Source organism: Aquarana catesbeiana, linkage group LG10 (genome assembly GCF_042186555.1).
Source record: "Aquarana catesbeiana isolate 2022-GZ linkage group LG10, ASM4218655v1, whole genome shotgun sequence".
NCBI lineage: Eukaryota > Metazoa > Chordata > Amphibia > Anura > Ranidae > Aquarana > Aquarana catesbeiana.
Genome location: NC_133333.1, coordinates 117,890,603 through 117,908,984, shown reverse-complemented (window position 1 = coordinate 117,908,984; position 18,382 = coordinate 117,890,603). Strand labels below are relative to the sequence as shown.

Here is an 18,382-nt window from a genome sequence, read left to right as displayed (position 1 = left end):
TCACTGCTATATCCACTGACAGCTGATCATTGTAACCGCAAGTGTTACAATGTATCAGACTGTCATTTCATGAATCAATGGAATCTCTATTACATTCATTCATGTAAAGTGCTACAGAGAAAGGGACTATCTTCAGTACTTTTCTCTGTCTCAAAAAAAGAGATATGGGGGTCTGTTTAGACCTCTTATATCTCACCAAAGTAAAAAAAAAAAAAAATGTAAAAAGTAAAAAGAAAATAAAGAAAAACAACAAACATCAAACATAGAAGACCACCCAGGTCAGCCCGCACTCACCCCTCCGCGGTGACGGCCCCCCCCACCCCACACCCCTCCATGGCTTCCTCAGCTTTCCTCCCGGCCAACCCAATCCATCCCGATTGGCCAGGAGGAGAAGCCGGAAGACAATAGCTAATATTACTTCGCTATTGTCACAAGTGGGTGGGTTCGGGGTGCAATGCTCTGCGCCCCGAGGCCAAACTTTTTCAAGCCAATTAGAGCCGCAGGCTCTAATTATGCGGCTTGAAAAAAAAAATCATACAAACTCCCCTAATGCACGAAGCAGATCCACCTGCTCAGCGGGGGATCTGTCTGCTGATCCCTGCTGAGCAGGCAGATGACAGGTCCGTGTCCGCTCCGCTAATGCAGAGCGGACACAGACACGGTCCGCTGTTCTCTATGGTGCGGTCGGATGGAAATGGACCACCTGTCCATTTCCTGCTGATACCAGCCGATCCGATCTGCTAGATGGATGGGGAATAGAATCCCCATCCGTCTGTTTTTAGCAGACTGGACTGGATCGAATGCAAGCGGGTGTAAAAGGACACATGTCCATTTGCATCAGCCTCTCCATAGAGAACAATGGGTGGTCCGATTGGACCCGTCTGTGAAAAAACGGACAGGCAGACCCAATCAGTTTGCTTGTGTGAAAGGGGCCTAAGGCCTTGTTCACACAGGGCATAAACAGCGTACCTTTACAGGGATGCACAGGTGTTCCATGCATCTCTGTGCAGGCAGTCCCATTGATGTCATTTGGGATGTAGCACCTGCACGAACAGACCCATTGCTCCAATTTTACATCCATGTAGGTCCGCATGCATGTCCCTGAGCTCACATTGTCTGCATTTGGGGTCATGTACCCACACCCACACGAATGTCAGATTGGGAACAGCAGCTATGCCTGTGGGAAAACCTGTGCATCCCTGTGCAGGTAAACATGGTCCCCCATGGGTGTACACTTTAATTTGCCATATGTGAACGATGCTTTAGTAGCAATTTAGCAGGAATGTTGTTATGTTGTGTTTATGTACAGTATTAATGATTTTAGTGTATTTTTTAGCGAAAATATTAATTTGATAAACATTTGCGCAAATATCGCGCCACCTTAAAAATCAGTAGCACCTTCTTTTTATTCTACTGGTCATGTGCTTTCAGAAAATGTATGGTTTGGGGGGTCTTTTGCAAATTCCGAAAGCTGTAAGTGAAAAATGAAAACCTCCAGATTGTTAGAGAAATGTTTGGGTACTTTTCGATTTTCACCATTTTGCAAAAAGGCGCAACTTAAAATTTACAAATATTTGTTATTTATTAACTCCATACACATTAAGCTTTTATATTTAGTAGAGATTTAGCAGGAATTTTGTAAAATTAGCTGTGTTTCTATATGCTAATAATGGTTTTAGTGTATTTTTTGCGAATATATTGGTTTGATAAACATTTGCGCAAATACCACAGGGTCTAAAAAATCAGTAGCACCTTCTTTTTATTCTAGAGGTCATATGCTTTTAAGAAAATATATGGTTTTGGTGGTCTTTCACAAATCCTGAAAGCTGTAAGGGAAAAATGAAAACCTTCAGATTTTTTGATAAATTTGGATATTTACATTTTTGCGCATGTTCGTTTTTCACCATTTCGCAAAAAGGATGAATGGAATGGAAAAATTACAAATATTTGTTATCTATTAACTCAATACAGGTTAAGCTTTTATATTTAGTATGAATTTTGTAAAATTTGCTGTATATTTATCAGCTAATCATGATTTTAGTGGATTTTTCGTAAAAATATTGTTTTGATAAACATTTATCATGGGACCTTAGAAATCATTAGCGCCTTCTTTTTATTCTACTGGTCATGTGCTTTCAGAAAATATATTGTTTGGGGGGTCTTTTACAAACTTTGAAAGCTATAAGTGAAAAATAAAAAAGCAAAGGAAAAATTGCAAAAATAGTCTGGCCACCTGAGGGTAAAAATGGAGCACAGGGCGTGGCAGCGAAAGGGTTAATGTGCTTAAACCACTCCTTTGTTGTCTTGGCAGTATGTTTTGGGTCATTGTCATGCTGAAAGTCCCATCCATGACCCATCTTCAGTGTTCTGGCTGAGGGAAGAAGGTTCTCATCCAAAATTTTACAATACATGGCCCCATCCATTGACTCCTCAATGCGGCAAAGGCCTGTACCTTTAGCAGATAAACAGCCCCAAAGCATACTTTTTCAACCTTCGTGCTTGACTGTAGGGATGGTGTTCTTAGGGTCATAGTCTGCATTTTTTTTCTGCCAAACATGGCGAGTCCCATTCCTCAAGCAGGCACATGTACAATCATGCCAATGAACAACTAAATGATTCAGAGAAGGATTGAGAGAAACTGCTGTGATCAAATGAGAACAAAATTGAGCTCTTTGGCATTTACTCGACTCGCAGAGTTTGGAGGTATAAAAATGGTGATTATGACCCTAAGAACACTTTCACTACAGTCAAGCACGGGGGTGGAAACATGATGCTCTGAGGCTGTTTCTCTCCCTGGATTGATTGATTCGCTAGAGGGACAGGCCGACTTTGCTACATTGAGGGGCCAATGGACGGGGGCCATGTATTGTAAAATCTTGGAAGAGAACCTTCTTCCCTCAGCCAGCACACTGAAGATCAGTCATGGATGGGTCTTCCAGCATAACAATGACCCAAAACATACTGCCAAGGCAACAAAGGAGTGGCTCAAGAAGAAGCACATTAAGGTCATGGAGTGGCCTAGTCAGTCTCCAGACCTTAATCCTATAGAAAATGTGTGTCGAAAGACAGCCAAGAACCTTAAAGTGGTTGTTAACCCACTCTGTTAACTTTATATATTCCTCTGTGTCTTGTTATGCTAGCTTCTTCTGTCTCTGTGATTTATAAAAAAAATGCGGTTTATACCTGTTTTCAGAGCGCCGCTTGACGCTCACGTGACGCGTCGCCTCTCTGCTCCCTGTCTGATAGCTGCAGTGGGCGGGGCTGAGATTCCCCCGCTGACATCAGTCAGGATGAGAAGAGAAGAGGAGGAGAGAGCCGTCACGTGAGCGGCACTCTGAAAACAGGTATAAGCGGCTTCTTTTTTATAAATCACAGAAACAGGAGAACCTAGCATAATGAGACACAGAGAGTTCTATAAGATTTTCAAAGTTATTTCAGCAGCAAGAGGGGAGGGGCGGGCACTTCACACAGAGCAGACAAGCAGGGAGGGGAGGGGGTAGAGCAGACAGGAGAGCTGAGGATGATGGATGCATGTAAACTGACCACGGTGTCAGGTCTTAGCAGCCATGATAAACAGTGGTCAGTTTACAGAGAGGCAAGCGGAAACTGGCAGGATCAACCAGGTATTTCAGGTGATACGGGGGCCAAATTACAGCACAAGCACTGTAATGCTCTGTACACACGATAGGATTTTCCGACAACAAAATGTCTTGCAAACACACCGCCACACAAATCTTGTCGGAAATTCCGAACGTCAAGAACGCGGTGACACACAACATGTACGACGAGCTGAGAAAAATGAAGTTCAATAGCCAGTGCGGCTCTTCTGCCTGATTCCGAGCATGCGTGGAACTTTGTGTGTCGGGATTGTGTACACACGATCAGAAATTCCGACAACGGATTTTGTTGTGGGAAAATTTGAGAGCCAGATCTCAAATTTTGTGTGACGGTAATTCCGATGGAAAATGTCTGATGGAGCCTACACACGGTCATAATTTCTGACAAAAAGCGCTGAAAATTTTCAGTCGGAAAATCTGACCGTGTGTACATGGCATAATAATTTAAGGATTTAGAGAAGATCTGTAGAAAAATAAAAAAAAAAAGTGTACCAAAATCCCTCTTAAGCTGTGTGCAAACCTGGTCACCAACTACAAGAAACGTCTTACCTCTGTGCTTGCCAACAAAGGTTTCTCCACCAAGTACTAAGTCATGTTTTGCTTTGTATTCAAATACTTATTTTACTCACTGAACTGCAACTTAATTTATAGCATTTATTTTATGTGGGTTTTTTGCTGGATTTTTGGTTGATATTCTGTCTGTCATTTAAAATACACCTATTATAAAAATGATAGACCCTTCATTTCTTTGTAAGTGGGCAACCTTACTAAATCTGCAGGGGATTAAATACCGTATTTATCGGCGTATAACACGCACAGGCGTATAACACGCACATTAATTTTAAGAGGGAAGTTTCAGGAAAAAAACTAAAATTTTTAATAAGGAACTTTGAAGCAAAATAAGGGTCAGTGCCCATCTGCAGCCTCACCAATGCCATCAATGCAGCCTGATCAATGCCCATCTGCAGCCTCACAAGTGCCATCAATGCAGCCTCATTAGTATACATCAATGCAGCCTCACCATTGCCATCAATGTAACAGCCTTGCCATTGCCATCAATGCAGCAGCCTCACCACTGCCATCAATGCAGCAGCCTCACCACTGCCATCAGTGCAGCCTGATCGATGCCCATCTGCAGCCTAGAGGGGACAGGGAGGGGGGCGGGACAAGCGCCGACAGATTACATACAGTGAGAATCTCCTATGATAGACAGAACAGTGGCCCAATGGCGCCCCTGGAGATGGTACTTTCTGTTACAGAGGCCGCCAAGTAAACAGGAGATTCTCACTGTATTTAATCTGACGGCACTCATCCCGCCACCCTCCCTGTCCCCTCAGAGGCAGCTAAAATTGAAGTATTGGCGTATAACACGCACACGCTATTTGCACCCGATTTTCATGGTGAAAAAGTGAGTGATATACGCCAATAAATACAGTAATTATTTTCTCCACTGTATATTTGTGTGCCTATACACGTCATACATTGTAAATTATACAAAAAAAAAAAAATTTGCAGCTATAAATCTGAGATGTTACAGCAACATTTTGTAAATGTGAATACATAAAAAGTACACCGTCCCTCTGACACAGTTCTTTTATTGCAGATCGGTACCTGTGAAAGTAAGAATGGTTTCCCAGTGCCTGTTATCAAATGGTATAAGAGTGACAGACCTCTGAGAGATGGAAAAGACGGTATGTACTGAAATAATGATGCAGTTATGTGTGCAGTAATAAAACTGAACTCCAGGCAAACAGTGAAATACAAATATAAAATACATACTGTATATGTAAACTGTTTTATTTCCCAAAGATTTTGAAAAGTATTCCTGTTCATTCACTCATGAGATTTACACAGCCCTGCCAGACAACATTTGATCCCCATGACTAAGCTCCAGGGGGGCGGAGTGAATTGAGTTGGGGGCGTGGCCTGGTTGAAATCCAGGCTGAGGTTGCCACTCCATTCACCGTAGTAGGACACCCTAAATGGGCGACTTCCAGGGGTCACCCTTTCTTTCCTTGAACCTTTGCAGGAACCAGGGTGGGCTCCATCCCCTGTCAGCACTCTAGTAGCAGCTGCGCATGCATTGTCTACATACCGCCTCCCTATTGAGCCTGAGCGCCACACACATTTTTCACTTTTGGGGACCTGACATTTCACTGCTATGGACTCTTGTCCATAACCACAGCCTGTGATTGGACAGTAAAGGGGAGGCAATCTTTCCTCTTATCAACATGCTCCTTCTTAGCAAATGAGCCCTACAGCATGGCTAATTAGTTCATTGTGCTGCTTATCTCTTTCCAAGACTTAGCTCTGCTGTACAGGAGATTGCGATAGATGGATACCAAGTTGGACTAAATACTACTGCTTGAACTAGTTGCATATCTGCCTGGTGTCCAGTTTTACTATTTTTAAATGTAATTATTTTAATGAACATAAACCTGCGTGAACTGGTATTTTTATATGTTCAGTATTTTAAACAATAATGGCAACTGCATGATTGGATGAGCTTTACTATGTATTTTTTTTCTTCTATTGATGCTTATAGAAGTAATCTTTATAAAAAAAAATGTAAAAGGCCATTCAGTTGTGTTAAAATGGGTTTGCAACAGATTACATTTTCCGTAGCTTGTTGAGGCCCCCTGTCAGCATGAGTGGTGTAGTTGTTTACAGTGTTTGTCGGGTGGAAAAACAGCGTAGAATTCAGCTACACAGTATGCAGATAGAGGGTGTCAATAAGAGAACCCGAACTGAGCTGTGTGTTGTGTTAGGAGGATGAGGGAGAGTGGAGAGGAGCTGCGCTGTGTGAAGTCTATGAAGAGCAGACAGCCCAGGGGCTGGGAAGGAAAGGGGATGGATCCCGACAAGATTGTCGGCAAGAAAATCCAGAAAAGACTATAGCCTTCCCACAGGTACCTGTATTTTAACCACTTGCCGCCCAGCCTATTATCAAATGTTGGCTGGGTGGAACATTTGTCGTTGGAGGGTGGAGTCATATTGTGTCCTCCCAGAACACGGCTCAAGCTCGGGTGTGGGGCCGTGCTCCGATGCGTTCTATCACCGGCTTTCCATCGGACACAGCCAATAACCGATCGTTGTACCGGCCCACTGCCAGTACCATGTGATCCCTGTGACCAATCACAGCAAATCACATGACAATTGTAAACAATGGATGGGTTGCTTTTATGCCATTAATTGTGCACAGTTATGTTGCTAGCTGTGATTGGTCGCAGTGATCACATGGTACAGAGAGGGCCAATCACAGCCCATCTGTACCATGTGATTAGCTGTGGCCAATCACAGCTAATCACAACAATACACACTGAATGAATCAATTTCATTCAGTAAAAATGGTTCCTTATACCAGTGAAATTTACTGGTATAAGCAATCATAATGTGTAAATAAAAATAAAAATATCCTGATCACTTCCCAAAGTAGTACAATGTTACTATGGTAACACTGTATTGCTCTTGTCACAGTGTGTTTAAAAAAATTGTAGAAAAAATGTAATAAAAAAGAAAAAAAATAGAAAACCAGTTAAATGATGATGCTGTACTGCACTGGTGACAGTATGTAAAAAGAAAATTGTGACAAAAAATTACAATTTCAAAAAACTCACCATGCCTCTTACTAAATACCCTGGACTGTCTACTTTTCAAAAAGGGGTAATTTGGGGGATATTTGTACTGTCCTGGCATTGTCTGGCCTCAAGATATGAGATAGGCCATCAGTACATCAGGACAATTTTTGAGATATATATACCATAGTTTGTGGAACCTATAACTTTCCTACAGACTAAATAATAAACACTTACTGGGTTATTTTCACCAAAGAAATGTAACAGAATACAGTTTGGCCTAAATCTATGAAGTAAGATTATTTATTTGCAAACTTCTATAATGGAAACAAAGAAAAACATGTTTTTTTGTTTATTTAGCAAAAAATGTAAAACCCAGTGGTGATTAAATTCAACCAGAAGAAAGTGCTATTTGTGTGAAAAAAGGATGAAAAATTCATATGGGTACATGTGTTGCATGACTGTGCAATTGTCATTGAAAATGCGACAGCACGGAAAACTGAAAATTGGCCTGAGCAGGAAGGGGGTGAATGTGCCCCGTATTGAAGTGGTTAACAGAAAGGGTGCACTGTTCCGAGGGCTGGAAATATCTGTGTGTACTAGCAGCTCACAAGCAATAAGATGAAGCTAAAAAAAGTAAGCCCACACTTGAGGCCTAAACTACACAGGTGTTTTTCTAGTTAAATCACATTACAAAATCTGCTAAAAAAAAGATGTGCAAAGAGTAGACAGTAAATAGAACCCTGTTATGCTAGTAAATCTTCTCAATCCCAGTCACCAGACATTTGCTTAAAGAGGAAGTCTGCAGTCTGCTCACATCATTTGTAATAAAAACATCTTTGCCATTCTGAAGCTTCTCTCCAACCACTTTGCATATTATTTTATATATACTGTGATTCTGTACTTGCCAAATATGCCACTTGGCCATTATCACAAGCAGCGGGAGGGGACGTCCCCACCCTTCCGCTGCTCCGCCGGGTCTCCCATTCCAACGGGAGACCCAAACAACCAGCCGGCACATCTGCCAGCTGGCCAGAGTCCTGAACATAGCCAGAATTGGCTTAGATCGGGTGTCCGATGTAGTAACCCAGAAGCGACATCACAACATCACTTCCGGTTAACTCGGCAGCAAACGGCACCAATTTTAAAAAATCCAAGGTATTCGAAATGCTGATTGATGAGTTTTGAAAACGTTGAAGTGAAGACAAGGGGTTTGGGGTCTTATGGAGAACCTCCATAAAGAGTACTGTCACTGCCTATTACTGTCACAAGGGTTGTTCCTTGTGAAGGCAATTGATCAGAATTTTCTTTTTAAAGGAACAGTGTAAAAATAATAACAGCACCCCTGCCCGTGTGCTTGCGCACTAAAGAAACCACATATGTAGGTCGCACCCACAAATGTGTTCAAATCACCCATGTGAGGTATCGCCGCAATTGTTAGAGCGAGATCAATAATTCTAGGAAAAAGACCTCTGTAACGCTAAACTGGTAATCGATAAAAATGTTTAAAGCGTTGCCTATAGAGATTTTTTAAAGCCTAGTTCCACCCAAAAATGGAACTTCCGCTTTAAGTACTGGTGACCACCTGACATGTCACATTTTACATGTAATTTTTTTTGGGGGGAGCGGGTACCCAGTTTTGACAGGCACCCAGCTCCCACTTCCTCCCCTGGCGCCGCAACGCCGGAAGAAAGTTCACCTCTCCGTCCTCCCGCCCTGCAATCTTCTGGGACACGTCACAGGTTTAGAAGATTGACGGCCATTCGCAACGTGGCTCGTGCATGCGCAGTGCGCGACTGGCTGTGAAGCCACAGCCAAGCTCCCACAGTTACAATGTCGGTGCCGGGGAGAGGAGTGAGGCTTCGTGTGCGTGTGGACCGTGGGACAGGTGAGTGTCTGTTTGTTCAAAGTCAGCAGCTACACTTTTTGTAGCTGCTGACTTTTAAATGGGTAGAACTCCGCTTTAAGTACCATAGTTTGTCGCCATTCCATGAGTGCGTGCAATTTTAAAGCATAACATGTTAGGTATCTTATTACTCGGTGTAACATCATCTTTCACAATATACAAAAATAATTGGGGTAACTTTACTGTTTAGTTTTTTCTCATTCAGTGAAGTGTATTTTTTCCAAAAAAATTGTGTTTGAAAGACCACTGCACAAATACTGTGTGATATAAAATATTGCAACGACCGCCATTTTATTCTCTAGGGTTTTTGGTAAAAAATTATATATAACATTTTGGGGGTTCTAAGTACTGTAATTTTACTGATTTTAACTTGTAAACAACAAGTGTCAGAAATAGGCTTGGTCTTGAAGTGGTTAACCACTTGACCACTGGGCACTTAAACACCGTTCCTAACCAGACCAATCTTCAGCTTTCGGTGCTCTCACATTTTGAATGACAATTACTCAGTCATACAACACTGTACCCATATGAAATTTTTGTCCTTTTTTTCACACAAATAGAGCTTTCTTTTGGTGGTATTTAATCACCGTTGGGTTTTTTATTTTTTGCGCTATAAAAGAAAAAAGACTGAAAATTCTGTAAAAAAATGAATTTTTCTTTGTTTCTGTTATAAAATTTAGCAAATGAGTAATTTTTCTTCATAAATTTTGGCCAAAATTTATACTGTTACATATCTTTGGTAAAAATAAGTACAAATTGGTGTATATTATTTGGTCTTTGTGAAAGTTATAGAGTCCACAAGCTATGGTGCCAATATCTGAAAATTGATCACACCTGAAGTACTGACGGCCTATCTAATTTCTTGAGTCCCTAACAAGCCAGAAAAGTACAAATACCCAAATGACCCCTTTTTGGAAAGAAGACATTCCAAGGTATTTAGAAAGATGCATGGTAAATTTTTTGAAGTTGTCATTTTTTCCCACAATTCTTTGCAAAATCAAGATTTTTTTATTTTTTTTTTTCACATATTAGCAGGTTATTTCTCACACACAGCATATGCATACCACAAATTACACCACAAAACACATTCTGCTATTACTTCCGAGTATGGCGATACCACATGTGTGAGACTTTTACACAGCGTGGCCACATACAGAGGCCCAACATGCAGGGAGCACCTTCAGGCGTTCTGGAGCACCCAGGCCAATTCTGACATTTCTCTCCTACATGTAAAATCATCATTTATTTGCTAGAAAATTACATAGAACCGCAAAACATTATATATGTTTTTTTAGCAAAGACCCTAGAGAATACAATGGCAGTCATTGCAACTTTTTATCTCGCACAGTATTTGCGCAGCAATTTTTCGAACGTGTTTTAAAAAAAAAAAAAAAACAGTTTTGTGCTTTAAAAAAAAAAAACAGTAAAGTTAGCCCAATGTTTTTGCATAATGTGAAAGATGAAGTTACGCCGAGTAAATAGATACCTAACATGTCACCCTTCAAAATTGCACACGCTCGTGGAATGGCGCCAAACTTCACTACTTAAAAATCCCCATAGGCGACGCTATAACATTTTTTACTGGTTACATGTTTTGAGTTACAGAGGAGGTCTAGGGCCAAAATTATTGCTCTCGCTCTAACGTTCGCAGCGATACCTCACATGTGTGGTTTGAACACCATTTTCATATGTGGGCGGGACTTACATATGCGTTCGCTTCTGCATGCGAGCACACGGGGACAGGGGCGCTTTAAAAAAAAATTTTTTTATTGTTCATTTGACTTTATTTATTTTAGTTTGGCACCTTTTTCCAAAAAATACATTTTTGATCACTTTTTTTCCCAATTACAAGTAATTTAAAGATCCCTTGTAATAGGAATATGGCATGACAGGTAGAAGCACCGGAGGGCGGCGGGAGGGGGCTTCCCTTCTCGCCTCCCGTAAGAACGATCAAGCAGCAGAACAGCCGCTATGATCATTCTTATGGTGTAAGGAATTGCCAGCTGAAAAAGCTGATATCTGAATGATGCCTGTAGCTGCAGGCATCATTCAGATATTCCCTCACAAACAGCGGGCTGGAAGTGGTTAAAATGCATTTTTTTTTAACACAAAGTTGTCCATTTATACAATATTTATAACACATAGCATGTAAATAGCAAAAATTACACCCCAAAATAGATTCCCCTACTCCTCCTGAGTACAGCGATACCACATATGTGAGACTTCCACAGCCTGGCCACATACAGAGGCCGAGTACAGCCGAGTATGGCTGAGCATGGCAGAGTATGGCCGAGCATGGCCTAGTATGGCTGAGCATGGCTGAGCATGGCTGGGTATGGCTGAGTATGGCAGGGTATTGCAGGGTATCGCTGAGAAGGACTGGGTATGGCTGGGTATGGCAGAGTATGGCTGGGTATCACCAAGTTTTGCAGAGTATGGCTAGGTATTACAGAGTATGGTTGGATATGGCAGAGTATGGCTTGATATGGCAGAGTATGGCTGGGTATGGCTGGGTATTGCAGAGTATGGCTGGGTATTGCAGAGCATGGCAGGGTATTGCAGAGTAATGCAGGGTATTGCAGAGTATGGCAGGGTATGGCAGGGTATGGCAGAGTATTGCAGGGTATGGCAGGGTATTGCAGGGTATTTCAGGGTATTGCAGAGTATGGCAGGGTATTGCAGAGTATGGCAGGGTATGGCAGGGTATTGTAGAGTACCACATGTGTGAGACTTCCACAGCCTGGCCACATACAGAGGCCGAGTATGGCTGAGTATGGCAGAGTATGTCCGAGCATGGCCGAGTATGGCTGAGCATGGCTGGGTATGGCTGAGTATGGCAGGGTATTGCAGGATATCGCCAAGTATGGATAGGTATTGCAGAGTATGGCTGGGTATTATAGAGTATGGCTGGGTATGGCAGAGTGTGGCTGGGTATTGCAGAGGATGTCTGGGTATTGCAGAGTATGGCAGGGTATTGCAGAGTATGGCAGGTTATTGCAGAGTATTGCAGGGTATGGCAGGGCATTGCAGAGTATTGCAGGGTATTGCAGGGTATGGCAGGGTATGGCAGAGTATGGCAGGGTATTGCAGAGTATTGCAGGGTAATGCAGAGTATTGCAGGGTATGGCAGGGTATTGCAGAGTATTGCAGGGTATTGAAGAGTATGGCAGGGTATTGCAGAGTATTGCAGGGTATGGCAGGGTATTGCAGCGTATGACAGAGTATTGCAGGGTATGGCAGAGTATGGCAGGGTATTGCAGGGTAATGCAGAGTATTGCAGAGTATTGCAGAGTATTTCAGGGTATTGCAGGGTATTGCAGAGTATTGCAGGGTATTGCAGAGTATTGCAGGGTATTACAGAGTATGGCTGAGCATGGATGGATGGATGGCTGGATGTGACTGCAATTGTCAAAGAGCAGTGGTGTGGGCACTATAGATCCAGCCCACAGCGCTGCTGCCATCCGATCCTCACACTGTACCGATCGGTACACAGAGGGGAGAGAGGAATTGGCGTCATGACATGACGCTGGTTTGTTTACAAGTGATTGCTCCGTCACGTGCTAAACGGCCTGCTATCAGTGGCCACTTATCGTGATCCATGATTGCCGGGTCCTCTGGACCCGGCGGTCACGGATGTTCTCAGATGCGTGCCCCAGGGGGCGTGCGAGAGCGGGATTCTGGGAGGACATCACTGTACGCCCTCCCAGAGTAATGCAACCGCCCTGTAGCCGTCATTCGGCTATAAGCCGGTTGGCAAGTGGTTAAGGATCCTCTGGTGTAAGCCTTCAGGTCCTGGTGACTTATTTATTATTACATTTTGTATCTAATTTAGTTTTTCGAGTCTATTTCTGATACTGACTTCTGTTAGCCATGAGGCAGTAGCAGAACTACCAGTGTCTCAGCAGTTGCACTTGTGACCGGGCCCTGGCATTCCGTCACTGTCAGGGGCCCCAGCGGGTTTGCCAGTCCCACGGCTCTGAGCGGAGAGCGTATCTCTCATACAGCTCAGAGCCGACAGTTCTTCCTGCTCCCTCCTCCATTCTCCCTCTATCCCTCCCTCTCTCGCACGGGATGACACAGCCTATCTTCTCCTTCTCCCCCCTTCCCTCTCCTGTGTGCTTTGCGGGACGTCAAGTGTGAAGCTAACAAGCTCACACTTCCTACTGTACACATATGGGAGAGGGGAGCGGGGAGAAGGAGCAGATCAGCTGTGTCATCCCGTGCGAGAGAGGGAGGATGGAAGAGGGAGCAGGGAGAACTGTCGGCTCTGAGCAGTATGAGATACGCTCTCGGCTCAGAGCTGTGCTGAGGAGGCAGGCTGCATTGATGAGCACTGATCGGCTGCACTGATAAGCAGCGCTGATAGGAGGCATTGATGGGCACTGATCGGCTGCAGTGATTGGCAGTGATGATAGGATGCATTGATGGGCACTGATAGGTGGCATTGATGAGCAATGATCTGTGACACAGATAGATGGCGTGGCACTGATGGACATTGATGAGCAGTGATAGGTGGCACTGATGGGCACTGATAGGCGGCATTGATAAGCAATAATAGGTGTCACTGATGGTCATTAATGAGCACTAATAGGCAGCACTTATGCTGCACTTATGGGCACTGATAGGTGGCATTGATGAGCACTGATAGGTGGCACTGATGGGCACTGATAGGCAGCATTGATGGGCACTAATAGGCGGCATTGATAAGCTCTGATATGTGGCACTGATAGGCATTATTGATGAGCACTGATAGGTGGCACTGATATGTGGAATTTAAGGGCACTGATGGGCATTGAGCACTGATAAGCGGCACTGATAGGCGGCACTGATGTACGCTGATAAGCAGCACTGATGGACGCTGATAGGCTGCATTGATGGGCACTGATAGGCTGCACTGGGCACTGGTAGGCAGCATTGATGGGCACTGATAGGCAGTATTGATGAGCACTGATAGGCGGCACTGAAATGCAGCACTAAAAGGCGGTATTGATGAGCACCAATAGGCGGCACTGGTAGGCACTAATAGGCAGCATTGATGGGCACTGATAGGTGGTAAGGATAGGCAGCATTGATGAGCAATGATAGGCGGCACTGAAATGCAGCACTGATAAGCAGCATTGATGGACACTAATAGGTGGCATTGATGAGCACTGATAAGTGGCACTGATAGGCAGCACTGATTATCAGTATAAACAATTCACTGACATTCTTGGCAGTTAACGTCTCTCCTTTCCTTACACAGACATAGTGTGGGAGGAAAGGGCTGCTGATACCCAGCAAGTCTGTTAACATGTGATCAGCTAATCACATGGTTAAGGGCTGCAGTGACTGCATACGGGAGGCAGAGAACTGGGAGGATATCCATGGACACCCCCCCAAAATTGGAAGCTCTGGGGTTGGGTGGAAGGGGGGGTCAGGGGGGCCCATTGTGGTTTCTTGCACCTTGAAGGCCCTGAAGGTTCTAGTTACGTCCCTGCCATGAGGGTACATTCTGTGACATGTTATTAACATTACAGTCTTGGTTACTATATCCCCCTTTTTCCTTCGTGAAAACTGAGGAGAAGAATGCATTTAAAACCTTTGCCTTATCTTAGTCTTTGAAACCAAAAATATGCTTAAACAGATTTCCAAGAAAAAAGGAAAGACCACTAGCAAAAACTAGAAGATTACAACCTTATAGAATACAGATTTATTTTTTCTAAACAGAATTTCTGTAAAACAAAAAAACGACCAAGAAACGAATCACTATATATGTTTATTCTAAAATAAAAAGTGTTTTGCCTGTAGTTTTATTTTCCATTAAATAAAGATGTAAAAAAAACATGTGACTTGTATGATTTACCTCATTTAAAAGATATTCTTCTGATTTTGTCTATACATAGGTGTTAAAATCCATACTCAGGTCGCAACAGGATCCGCGGGTTTAATCACAGTGACGAGTACTTTACTGACCCCTGTGCAGCAGTCTGATTCCAGTGCTTTATTTTACTGTGATGTCTCATATAGTCTTCCAATGGGGGATCATATGCTGGAATCTGAGAGAAAAAATATCACAGTGCATTGTGAGTATGTTTTATGTACATGGCACTCGATTCACTAAGCTGTAATGATCGTTATTTGCCATTATGTTCTGCAACGAGAGAGAGAAACTAGCAATCAGTGGGATCAATTTAGTAAGAGATAAACGCTGCATGAATTTTTCCATTCCTTCTCGCTAAATGACATCTCTGGTTTCCCGATGCCAAAGTAAACAAAGGGGCAGGGCAACTTATGTGACGTCATTGACTAAATATGGTAATTTTTTTATCTCTAGGGTATATTCTTTTTTTTTGTAAATAAGTAGTGGTACTCCCCCTTACTCATTCATATGGGGTGGGCCCCGATAGCTGCCTGCAAATTCTAATAAGCCACCTGCCCGCAGACCCCACAACCATCAGGCCAGGGTTGTGGGGAACAGGCCCTTGTACTCATCAATATTGGGAAAGGGTGTTTTGTTAAGGGAGAATCCTGGCTGACAGGGGAAAGAGCAGGGCAAGGATGAATCACTGGCTGTTAGGACGCCAACAGGAGCTGGGACTGTAACATTTAGCAGGTGGTAGAAATGGCATGGCTGTTATGCTGAAATGTGATTGAAATTGTATTGCACTTGGATTACCAGTAAAAGAGTGTCCGCATTTATTGGACATTGCATCCTTTAGTTTCATATACTACAGCTAAAAGAAGCTTTCAATTTCAAGTGTAACTCACCCTCATTGAGGTATAATATATATACAGTATGTGTGTGTGAGATATATATATATATATATATATATATATATATATATATACACACACACTGTATATATACTGTATATATAGTTCATTTTCCCTCTAGGTCAAAAATGTATGTTTTATGCACCATTTGTATTGGTATCTAGCATCTGATCCTGGTTTTCTGCTTTACAGACCCTACTACCTCAATAAAAGTATATTTTAAAAGCCCATCTGAAATCATAAAGGAAGGAGATAACGTGTCTCTAATCTGTGAGGGTAATGGAAATCCACAACCCTCATATTCACTGGAAAAGGTATAGAGCATTTATCATTTCTGAAAAATGGACACATGAATACAGTGCCTTGTTTCTTTGTACAGGTGCTAGTTATTGGATACTGTAGAAATAGAGAAAAAAAAGAGGGCACACTGACCTAGTGCATTATCCCACAAAATGTTATTAGTAAAATAAAATAAATAAGTACTACTCACAAACATAGGTAGTGTGAGCGCTTATTAGGCCACTCCTCATGGCTACACTCTCCCATCTCAGACTAGCCGATAAAAAGGAAAATTTATTATCAAATACTTACCGTAATTTTCCTTTCCTGATGGACTCCATGGCAGCCTACGTGTGGCAGCCTACGTGTGGGGTTAACCCCGCCTCCTCTCCAATGCTATAGGACCCCATTCCCATAAAAGAGTACTCACCACTAGCTACTGCGTTCCGTAACTAGCCTACTCTATGACCAATGGGTGGGAACTCCGTCTGCCATGGAGTCCATCAGGAAAGGAAAATTACGGTAAGTATTTGATAATAAATTTTCCTTTTTCCTGACAGACTCCATGGCAGCCTACGTGTGGGAAATAACTAGCCGACCACACGGGTGGGTATGTTGAGTCAAACCAAAAATTTTAATTTGCCCTATCAACCGATAGGATTCTCAAAGCAAAGTTTACAGAGGACAATGAAGCAGGCTCAATACAATAGTGAGACATGAAAGTATTGATAGAGGCCCACGAGGCCGCCTTGCATATGGTGTCCGGGGCCACGTGTCGAGCTGCCGCCCATGAAGCCGCCATTCCCCTGGTGGAGTGAGCTGTCACCGCCTGTGGAGGAGCCAAGCCCTTCGCCCTGTATGCTTGTTGAATAGTCTGAACAATCCAAGTAGCGAGTGTCCTAATCGAAGCTTTTTTCCCTTTATTGCTTCCTGAGTGTAAAATAAATAAATGGTCAGAACGTCTGAAGGGAGAAATTATTCTCAGGTATTCTTTAATTGCTTCCCCTACATCCAGAGGATGAATTTCGGAAGATCCTGGAGACTTAAACGTGGGAAGGACTATTTCTTGATTATCATGGAACACTGAGGGCACTTTTGGATTTAAACCCAGCATAGGGACGAGTACTACCCGGTCTGGGAAGAACGTCAGGAAGGGTTCTTCACAACCCAGAGAGCCAATCTCAGAGACCCTTTTTGCCGATGTGACGGCTACTAAAAAGACCACCTTTGCCGAGAAGTCCTTAATAGAGAGCGGGGAAGGCCCGCTAGTACTGAGTCCCGAGATTGAATCCAGAACTAGTGGCAGATCCCATTTGGGGAACCTGGATTTTCTTTGGGGCTTAAGCCTTGAAGCGCCACGAAAGAATTGCCGGATTAACGGATTATTTGCCCAAGAGGACCCTGAGAAGGCAGACAGTGCAGATACCTGGACTCTAAGCGAGCTGATGGATAATGGTAGGTCTAAACCTGTTTGAAGGAAGCTGAGGACGTCTTGCACCTCCGGGTGTCTACAAGACCTGCCGTTAGAAGAGCAGAAATCCACAAACTTGGACCAGATCCTACTGTAGACTTTATTCGTGCTAGATCTTCTTGAGCTCATAAGAGTTGAGATCACTGAGGGAGCGCAACCAAGCGAGATTAGCCTCTCCCTCTCAAGAACCAGACCATCAGTCTCAGTACTGCCGGACATGGGTGCAGAACTGACCCCTGAGAAAGAAGGTCCGGCCTGAGAGGGAGAGGCACCGGGTCTCTGAAGCTGAGCTGGACAAGGAGAGGGAACCATGGCCTGTTCGGCCAGTATGGAGCTATCATCAACACTTCGGCTGTTTCCGAACTGAGCCTCTGCAGGAACCTCAGGATGACTGGAAGCGGTGGAAAGGCATAGGCCTTGTTGAATCTCCAGAGATCCGTCAGTGCGTCCGACCCGAGAGCCTGGCTGCAATGACCTCTGGCATAATATTTCTTCAACTTGCAGTTGTGGCGTGAGGCGAATAGATCCACCTCGGGTTCGATCCCCAGTGATGAGACCCATCTGAATGTCTCCATATTCAGAGACCACTCGTTGTTGTCCAGCTTGGTGCGAGAAAGGAAGTCTGCTTGGGTATTTTGGACCCCTGGGACAAACACTGCCGAGATATTGCATAGGTTCTTCTGTGCCCAGGAAAGGATGGGCTCGACTTCCCGAAGGAGATTGAGGCTCCGGGTACCCCCCTGCCTCTTCACATAGGCGACTGCCGTTGTGTTGTCCATTC

At 43.6% G+C, this 18,382-nt stretch overlaps 1 protein-coding gene across 1 annotated transcript in view; it reads left to right on the top strand.

Annotated features, from left to right (window-relative positions):
* MCAM (melanoma cell adhesion molecule) overlaps nucleotides 1-18,382 on the top strand; it is a 185,652-nt gene that overhangs the window by 101,368 nt on the left and 65,902 nt on the right. Inside the window, exons 5-7 of the mRNA XM_073602541.1 lie at nucleotides 5,221-5,308; nucleotides 14,981-15,160; nucleotides 16,044-16,165. Coding sequence (XP_073458642.1) covers nucleotides 5,221-5,308; nucleotides 14,981-15,160; nucleotides 16,044-16,165 — 390 coding nt within the window. The remainder of the gene's footprint in view (nucleotides 1-5,220; nucleotides 5,309-14,980; nucleotides 15,161-16,043; nucleotides 16,166-18,382) is intronic.